Below are 10,526 nucleotides of genomic sequence, written 5' to 3' on the forward strand. Positions count from 1 at the left end.
TAATCTGCTTTGCTGAAATCTACTACTATGTATTAGAAACTTTGCTGTTGGCAAATAGTCTTTGTTAAGTGCTCTACAAACTATGTTAGATAAGCCTGGCTTATGTTAGTATTACAAAAGATGTGATTACCCTTTCTGTCCGATCAGCACAAAATAATCGAGTGTGATGTCTCTTCTGAACTACAATGTAGGTTATTCCAGGTTGATAGTCCTTCTCCAAACTGATGCAGGCTTCTCGAATTGCTAGTAGTTCATAATATAATACCTAGAGAAGATGAAATGGAAAGACTTGACATAGCCATTCTCTTACACAAACTTCAAAGTAAGATAATTATTTAGTCTCAGTATTTCTTAATGTCATCACTTACAGCTAAATATACCTCTCTATTTCATCTTAATTATTATCAGAGTATGGTCTTAATAATCAAGGCTTATACATCCATAGTAAACATTTTAAAAGGAAGCATCAAATTTTGATTTTGGGAACTCTCAACTTAATTAAGGATTCTAACTTCAGAACTAGACACCATATTATATACACAGTATTTGATTTAACCATAGTATGATGAGATCCCAGGCAACCAACCTGCCTAAATTGTCCCTCTGAAACACCATCCCGATAAAAGATGATACGAGTAGGTTTGAACCGAGTTGACTTATAAAATTGAATGAGAAGTTCTCGGACCATAGAGGCCAAGTCCTGGATGATCTCCTGTCGGGGTCTCTGAACTCGTACTGTAGCACAGTATCTGCTTGGGTGGGCATCCATACTACCTACAACCTAAGTTGGAAAAGTAAAGAAAAATAGAAAATTAAGATAATCAAGACTACATGATTATGAATTTACTGCAATTAAAAAATTGAAAGAAAGTACATGGATTTCATTTAAATCTGTATTTTACTATAACCTTACTATTTACCACTGTTCATTTGGAGGGTAATAAAAACCAGATAATTCCCAGTGAAGAACAGAATAAAAGACCCAGTATACGGTCAAAAATTATTTTCCTATAAGAAAGACTGCACTTTACATTTAACAATTAGATTCTAATTTTGAGATGTTGCTGATACCTAATGATTAGTAAGGGGAAAAAAGAGACAAAAAGACATACATAAAGAGAATAAGAGAAAGAAGATAAGTAAAAAAGAGGACACATGAAAACCCTTGATTTCTCTTTATATCTTTTACACTTTAGCAAACCACCCCAGAAGCCATACTGAAGACTCTGGCATCATCTTAGGACTGCTATGCTTTATAAATTTTAAAAGAATTTTACTTCTATTACTGCAATGTCCTAGACCAGAAGGCTTGAATCCATGGTCAAGTATTCCTGCGTTGTATTTGTGTTTTTTGTCTGGTCCTAAGAGAAGCTAATCTTGGTTTTGAGAGTAGCTATCTGAATTTTATTTTTTTATTATTTATTTATTTATTTATTTATTTATTTTTTATTGCTTAAAGTATTACAAAGGGTATTACATATGTGTCCATTTTTTCCCCCCCGCCCTAGACAGTCCCCTAGCCTCCCCTATCCCCCAGTGTCTTATGTCCATTGGTTATGCTTATATGCATGCATACAAGTCCTTTGGTTGATCTCTTACCCCCCTGAATTTTCTATGTTGTATCTTGTTTAATACTGTTATGTGTTTGGAGCAGAGGGAACTTTGAAGCATGAACTTGTAAGTTCACCATTACTATAGTCACTTACAGACCTACTGAAGCATGATCTCTGGAACCTGAATATTTTAAAAATGTTTAAATATCATTCTAGGCTGAGAACCAGCTTATGGTAACTGTGCCTCCAGCTTCTCTCTCTTCCAGGGTAGTAGTTATACCAAAGTCATGCTTCAAAAATGGAACTCTGCAGTGCACTCAATGTTCAATGCAGCATTATTTACAGTAGCCAAGACATGGAAACAACATGTCCATCAGTGGATGATTGTTACTATCATTTTCAAAGATAAGTAAGGTTTATTGAATTGTTAAAACTTCAAATTTATGTAGATTATTATACTAAATAATAAAAAATATAAAAAATCTTACAGCTTAATTTCTAAAATTCATTAAGTATGCCTAAAATATGTTCACACTTTCAAAAAAAAAATTTTTTTTTTAACGTTCTAATGTAAGAATTTGTGTTCACTCAAAATGTTGGTAGTTGTTAAAATCAAGTAATGTGCCCTAACTGGTTTGGCTCAGTGGATAGAGCATCGGCCTGCAGACTGAAGGGTCCCAGGTTCAATTCTGGTCAAGGGCATGTACCTTGGTTGCAGGCACATCCCCATAGGGGGTGTGCAGGAGGCAGCTGATCGATGTTTCTCTCTCATCCATGTTTCTAACTCTCTATCCCTCTCCCTTCCTCTCTGTAAAAAAATCAATAAAAAATATATTTTAAAAAAAATCAAGTAATGTTCAAGTTGGGTAAAATATCATATGGCTTTCTCTAGTTTAAGAAATACACTTAAAAGAATGGACATGGAAAAGTTGTAAGTATAGAAGTGGGCAAACCTATAGTAGGCAGATGTTAAAAGTAGGACTAAGACAAAGAATTTAGGTCAAAGTATTAAACTGGACAAAGGTGGGAGATATTTATATTGAAAAAAGTGCAACCCACCAATCTTATATGTAATTCATCTTTCTGTATCAAAGACAGTACTGAAATATGTAAGCAAACTTTTTGAATTACAAAGTAACTGAAATATACAACCATGGAGAGATCAAATAGACAAATTAAAGTAGGGAATAAAATAAAGATTTGAGCAATATCATTAATAAACTTGATTTAATAGCTATATATGGAACTTGTAGCCCTCAAACCAGAGCAAAATCATTCTTCTCAAAAAATCCAAAGAACCTATGAAAGTTGACTTTTTCTCTATCCTATATAATAAAAGAGTAATATGCAAATCAACTGAACAGTGGAATGACTAGTCGCTATGACGCGCAATGACCACCAGGGGGCAGATGCTCAATGCAGGAGACGCCCCCTGGTGGTCAGTGCGCTTCCACAGGGGGAACGCCACTCAGCCAGAAGCCGGCTCACAGCTGGCCAGTGCAGCGGTGGTAGTGGGAGCCTCTCCCACCTCCGTGGCAGCGCTAAGGATGTCCGACTGACAGCTTAGGCCTGCTCCCCAAGCCATCAGTTGGACATCCCCCAACAGCTCCTGGGAAGCCAGAGGGATGTCTAACTGCCAGCTTAGGCTCGATCCCCCAGGGAGTGGGCCTAAACTGGCAGGTGGACATCCCTTGTGGGGTCCCGGACTGCGAGAGAGCACAGGCCAGGTTGAGGGACCCTCTTGAGTGCATGAATTTTCGTGCACTGGGCCTCTAGTATATTTATACAAGTGGTTTCAAAAAAATATCATTAAAATTAAAAAAGTTGAAATCAAATAATCCTTTAAACTTTAGATAAGATAAATCAGCTTAATGACACTCACAGCAGCAATAGAAGGCTTCTTTCCATCACCAGCTGGTGGATGAGTGACATCTGCTCCCAAAAAGATCACTGGTTGCTGGAACACAGAAGGTCTTAAACACATTTTTTAAAAGAGTTAGATAATTCATTTTTTTCATTATCCATTTATCTGTTTCACACTACTGTAACACAACTGCAAGTTGCTGACACAGCACTGAGAAGGTCCTATATCGACAGCTTCATAGGCCTGAAATATTGACAGCTTTATTCTCTTAGTTCATGAATCCCTGGCCAATGAAGTAAAAGCTGTCCCAGTAGGTCTATCCAATGTCTTATTCAGAGCAGTTTTCTGCCTTAAGTAGTGGTGATGGTGGTTGCAAAGGGAAACTGCTGCCAGCATTCTTCATAATAAGCATAAAATGCTAGACTTCCTCATATTAATCCACCATTTTGTATCGATCTTTCTTTAATGTACTTATATTTTAAGCTTATGTAATCTCTCAAGGCAAAAAAAGATAATTAAACTATACACTGAGAGGGACCATGGGAGTTTACTACTCTCCCTCCCATGGCCAAAAATATAAATTTGAGTAACATATAATTAACAGTTATAAAGTAGTTAGTTCATTTTATCTCTGCAACTATATCCTTCAAGTGATTATTTCTTAGTTCTTGGGCTTGTTGATAACATTCTATATTCATCTCACTTATGAATCTCATCTCATATTTAATAGGAATAGGAAGTAGAGGCAGCAAGGAAAAATAGGGGAAAAGAGCTTTATGCCAAACATACATCCTTATTATGCTTATCTGTGTGCATACTGGTCAAGATAATTAAAAAAGCCCTAGCCGCTTCAACTATTAAAAGACACCTGCTGTTCAATTCTCCAAATAACAGCCTCTTCCCCAGCACCTGTTTCTAGGTCATTAGTCTCATACTTCCTAAGAGCTTAGATATGATGGCGATCCACAGTAACATCCATTGTCCCACTGACTGCAGCAGGGGTTGATATGCTTTCTTAACTGATAAAATGAATTGACATCCCCCTTGCCCATCCCCCCACCATCCATTCTTCCCTCATTTCCTCAGTAAATAGGCTTATGACATAAGTTGTAGATGACTAGCAAATAATAAGAAAATTCTGGGCTCTCCAGTAAGAAATAAAGCTCTCTATACTTTCTAGATAGGCAAGAAGTATTTTGCATACTAAATGAAAATGGAAGTGGGTAGAGGTTTTTAAAAGGGAATTTCTTAATCTTGCTAATCCAACTCTTTTAATTTTTTGCCAAAATGTCTCCTCATCTCCCATGGCAGGATTCATCAAAGCTGTTTCTAAACAGATTTTAGATGTGACAATCTATAGAAAAATTAAGCTAAAAAATAATATTTTATCAAGTGATTGGCTTCACTTACCTTTGATGAGGTACAAGAATATTATTGATCCCTCCGAGTTTAACATTTATCTTTAGGCACAGATTTGAGAGAGTTTGAGGGGATGTTTTTATTACATTCTTGACTTGAACACACTGTGTAGCCATACCCAAAAGTGTATCTCCTACACGTTTCACTTCCGCTATGGAACAAATGCAGATACCTCTAGTTAGAAAAAAGGCTGAAATTCACTGAAAATTAAGCTACTGTATTTCTTCCCTGTAAATACATTACTGTATTACAGGGCACCAAAAATTACACCAACACTAAAACAATGCTGTTAATAATGTATACAGACAGTCCTCGGGTTACGTCAGACTCAACATACGTTGTTTTGTGGTTACGTTGCCATCTCCATTTATTAAAAAAAAAAAAAAGTTCCATCATTTTGATGTATGTACATACGTGCTTTATGTTTTTTATTATTTACTAGGGGCCCGGTGCACGAAATTCGTGCAGTGTGTGTGTGTGTGTGTGTGTGTGTGTGTGTGTGTGTGTGGAGTGTCCCTCAGCCCAGCCTGCCCCCTCTCACATACTGGGAGCCCTCAAGCGTTGACCCCCAACACCCTCCAATTGCAAGATCAGCCCCTTGCCCAGGCCTGACGCCTCTGGCCCAGGTATCAGGCCTGGGAAGGGGACCCCCAGACCCCTCCGATTGCTGGCTCTGCCCCTTGCCCAGGCCTGATGCCTTGGCCAGAGGCGTAGACCCACATCACCCTCCGATCGCCTGATCGGCCCCTTGCCCAGGCCTGACGCCTCCGCCAGAGGTGTCAGGCTTGCACAGGGGACCCCCATCTCCCTCTGATCACTTGCTCCACCCCCCGCCCAAGCCTGACGCCTCTGACCCAGGCTTCAGGCCTGGGCAAGGGGACCATCATATCCCCCCAATTTCCGGCTCCGCCCCCCGCCCAGGCCTGATGCCTCGGCCAGAGGAGTTGACCCTCATCACCCTCCGATCACCAATCACCGGATCGGCCCCTTGACCAGGCCTGAGGCCTCCGGCAGAGGTATCAGGCCTGGGCAGGGGACCCCCAGCTCCCCGCGGTTGCAGGCTCCGCCCCTGCCCAGGCCTAATGCCTCTGCCCTAGGTGTCCGGCCCGGGCAGCGGGGACCCGCAGCTGCAGCGGCCCCGCGATCGTGGGCTCCGCTTTAGGCCCAGGCAAGGGACCCCTAGCTCCTGGGACTGCCAGCTTTGACCGTGCCCAGCTCCCATTGCTGGCTCCACCCCTACTTCCTGCTATCACTGGCCAGGGCGGCAAAGGCGCCTGATTCTCCGATCATGGCTGGGGGGCAGGGCAAAGGCCGCCTTTGCCCTGCCCCCCAGCTCTTAGCTCCCCCCTGGGTTTCCGATCACTGTCAGTGGCAGGGGGCTTCTTACTGCTTTCCCTTTCACCTCCCTGCATTGTGCCTACATATGCAAATTAACCGCCATCTTGTTGGCAGTTAACTGCCAATCTTAGTTGGCAGTTAATTTGCATATAGCCCTGATTAGCCAATGAAAAGGGTATCATCGTACGCCAATTACCATTTTTCTCTTTTATTAGTGTAGATTTACCACACGTAAAGGTCAGGAATTGTTATCTTTCTTTTAAATTTTTTTTACTGTTTCACTTCATTACTGGTGTGTATGTGCTCCATGTGAGTGACGTAGGTGCTTATGTAGGTGGGTTCCGACGACTTACAGTGAAAATCGCATTCGCGTTACGTGGTGCCATAGGAACAGATCTCCGATATAACCTGAGGACCTAATGTATTGCTTTGAAGATCAGCTCAAGCATTTACTGATAATTTTTTCAACTGTTTTCTTCTTTGTGTACTAGTAAAAAAGTTTATTTTTATAATCCTGAAAACACAATAACCACAATAACTGATAAACCATGCAGAGAAAAATATAATATATAATCCCTTGTTAGCATTTTACTGTATTCTCTTCAGTAATTTTCTCATTTATATGATTTTAATGCAGTTATAATTCTGATATATTTACAGCTTTCAATCCTATTCTCCAAGATTTAATTTAAAAAATACAGAGGGACTACAGTGTAAAGAATAAAAGGCCCCTGTTCATTTCCCTCTCTCTGCCATTATAACTACCACAAAGAGTTCAGTGTACTTAACTTCTTACACAAAACACATGGGAAGCATTCTAAAATGAAAATTGAGAACACACTATACATTCTATTTTGCAACTTGTTATTTTCACTTAATAATACAGTATGTTCTGAATCTCAATATATAGGTTGCAGTTATCCTGTTTTTAAATGCCATGAGGTATCTGACCAGTCACACACTGATATATTTTTAGCTTATTTCAGTTCTCATTATTTAAAATGATTCTGTGGATAGTATCCTTGTATATTTATTTTTGTTTGGATGTGTAACTATAGCCTCAGAATATATTTAACACTTTTAAACATGCTAACAAATTGCCTTCCTTAAATACTTATTCATTCATTCAACAAATATTTAATGTGCACCTAATCCATGCTAGTACTGTGCAAGGCTCTGGATATATACAATAGTGAGTTAATAGAGACACTGTTCCTGTCCTCACAAAGCTTATAGTGTAGTCAGAGAAATAGGCATTAATTAATTAAAACCCATAGACCTGTACAAAACAAAGAATGAGCCTTAACAAACTGTGGACAATATGTTAATAATAATTTATCAATATTGGTTCATTAAAAGTACCACACCAAGATAGTATTAATAAGGAAAACTATATATATGCAGGGGAGGGGAGGTATATAGAAACTTTATATTATCTACTCAGTTTGTCTCTAAATCTAAAATTGTTTTAGAAAATAAAATCTAGTTCTTTTCCTCCCTGGCTCCTTGAAGATCAGTCGCCATCATAAATGACACAGTAACTATTTGGACCAGGAAGTTCATGACCAACAAACTACTTCAGCGTAAACAAACGGTCACTGACATCCTTCACCCTGGGAAGGCAACAGCATCTAAGACAGATACTTGGGATAAACTAGTCAAAATGTATAAGACCATACCAAATGCCATCTTTGTGTTTGGATTCAGAGTTGATTTGAGAGGCGGCAAGGCAACTGGCTTTGGCATGATTTACGATTCTATAGATTTGCAGGACATGGCCTATGTGAGAAGAAGATGCTCTGCCTCATTAGTCATTGAAGAAATACGAGCCCTCGCCAATTTGGTTCAGTGGATAGAGCGTCGGCCTGCAGACTGGAGGTCTGGGGTTCGATTCCAGTCAAGGGCATTTGTTTTTCTGTTTTATGTCTTGTGTCATTTTTTTAGTTTATTAAGTTTTTTCCTTACTGAGTTTATAAATTCTTTTAGTTTAAACCCTTCTGTATTTTGTCACAACTTAAATATATTTTTAATTTTATAACCATCATTTTAAATCACTGTATAATATTTCATCAACATACTATAACTTACTCATATAAAACCAATTCTTAAGTTTTTAAATGTCATTACAAAAGTTTTGTGCATGGAGATTTTTCTTTCTTTTGAACCCATTTTAGAATTAGAAATACTGAATTGTAGACTAAAAACACATTTTATATTTTTTTTATGAGAATGATGCTATCAATTTCTACATTCCCTGCATACTCACAAGTACTAGGTATTATAATATTTAAATACTAGAGGCCTGGTGCATGACATTTGTGCACTGGGGGGGGGGGGGGGAGCAGGAAGGGTGAAGAGTCTCACAGCCCGGGCTGCGCCCTCTTGCAGTCCAGGACCCCTTAGGGGATGTCCACCTACCAGCTTAAGCCCAATCCCTCCTTATTGCCCACCTGCAGCAGAGGCGGGAGAGGCTCCGCCACCACCGCTGCGCTAGCCAGCAGTGAGCGCAGCTTCTGGCTGAGCAGCACTCCCTTGGTGGGAGCACACTGACCATCAGGGGGCAGCTCTTGCGTTGAGCGCCTGACCCCTGGTGGTCAGTGCGTGTCACAGGTGACCGGTCATTGCGCCGTTTGGTCGATTTGCATATTACGCTTTTATTATAGAGGATATTTGCTAATTTAGTAGCATACAATTTTTCTTTTTCTTTTTTTTAACTTTTTACTTACTGATTTTAGTGGGAGGAGAAAAAAAATGTCAATTTGTTGTTCCACTTATTTATGCATTCATTGGTTGATTCTTGTATGTTCCCTGACCAGGGATCACCTGCAACCTTGGCATATCAGGACAATGTTCTAACCAACTTAGCTACCAGACCTGGGCTAAATTTTAAAATTTTTAAAATTAATTTGTACTTTACTGGTGAAAACTAACGTTTTCTTATATACTTAGTTGTTTCGTTTTTTTCTTGAGAAATTTTGGTTTATATTCCTTGCACATTAATTTAAAAGAATATAATAATTTTTTCCTTTGTTGAACACAATAACATCTATATAAATATTTTAACTAATAATAAACTAGACTTTTATTGTCTCTATTTGCTGCAAATATTTTTCACTTTCTATTGGTTTCCTTTTTAATTTTAGTTACACATTTGTGACATACAGGAATTTTAGTTTTTATGTAGTCAAATCTAATAATTTTCCTTTGTGAATTCCATCATTTCTAAGCTTAACTGATTATACTCCATTCAGTAGTTTGAAAATTATACTTTCTTTGTGTTTTTCCATAATTCAATGATTTATATTTAACTTATTAATCACACAAAAGTTTAATTGGTCTATAATAAAAAAGCTAAACTTTACTGAGTTTTTACTATAAGTATTTCTTCCAGGTCATTTACATATGAAAATTTATCTAATCCTTACAACTACCTTGTAGGGATTAGTTATTAGCATACCAATTTACAGATAAGAAAACTAAGGTTTAAGTAACTTACCTAGATCACACACAAGTACTGTATCTGGCAGTACCTGGGCGTTAAGCAGCACAGTCTAACTCCAGAACCATAGTTTGACTCCATAACCACTATATTATACTGATAATCAAGTGATCAATGGCATTAAAAAATTTTTTTTTTTTAGAGAGAGAAAGGGAGAGGGAGATCAATAGCATTTTTAATGATTCTTCCTTTAACCATTGTTTTTATTTGTTGTTGTTGAATAGAACATATCCTCAAGATTTTATTGTCATACTAGAGGCCCGGTGCACGAAATTTGGGTCCCTCAGCCTGGCCTGCACCCTCTCACAATCCGGGACTGCTGGCTCCTAACCGCTCACCTGCCTGCCTGCCCGACTGCCCCTAACTGCTCTCCCTTGCCGGTCTAATTGCCCCTAACTGCTCCTGCCAACCTGATTGCCCCTAATCACCTATGCCTCAGCCCCCATCACCGTGGCTTTGTCCGGAAGGAGGACCGGATGACAGGAAGATGTCCGGTCTATCTGGTCTAATTAGCATATTAACCTTTTATTAGTATCCTATCTAATAATAGACAAACATGGTAATTAACCATACCTCTGACACGCTTCCCATTGGCTAATCAGGGCGATATGCAAATTAACTGCCAACCAAGATGGCAGCCGACAGCCAGGCAACTGAAGTGAACAGGAGGCTTGCTTGCTCCAGTGATGGAGGAAGCCAAGGTTCCCCGCCTGCCGCTGCCGGCCTCTGAGCTGCACTCTAAGAAACAATGTTGCAATTATAAAAGCTAAACAATCCCCAGGTACCTGCTTTCAGCCAGCTGGGCCTCAGAGCTGGAGCTGCAACAGTGTTTCAATTATAGAAGCCAAACAAA

The 10,526-nt window shown here is 39.2% G+C and overlaps 1 protein-coding gene across 1 annotated transcript in view; it reads right to left on the reverse strand.

Moving 5' to 3' along the window:
* The window catches only part of LOC308515733 (protein argonaute-3), a 126,804-nt gene that overhangs the window by 11,846 nt on the left and 104,432 nt on the right, over window positions 1–10,526 (reverse strand). The window contains exons 14-17 of the mRNA XM_081086302.1: window positions 4,828–4,987; window positions 3,436–3,526; window positions 587–781; window positions 131–265 (exon numbers count right to left, since the gene is read on the reverse strand). Of these exons, the coding sequence (XP_080942428.1) occupies window positions 131–265; window positions 587–781; window positions 3,436–3,526; window positions 4,828–4,987 (581 nt within the window). The remainder of the gene's footprint in view (window positions 1–130; window positions 266–586; window positions 782–3,435; window positions 3,527–4,827; window positions 4,988–10,526) is intronic.

This window comes from Myotis nattereri (assembly GCF_964212035.1).
Source record: "Myotis nattereri genome assembly, chromosome: 3".
Taxonomy (NCBI): domain Eukaryota; kingdom Metazoa; phylum Chordata; class Mammalia; order Chiroptera; family Vespertilionidae; genus Myotis; species Myotis nattereri.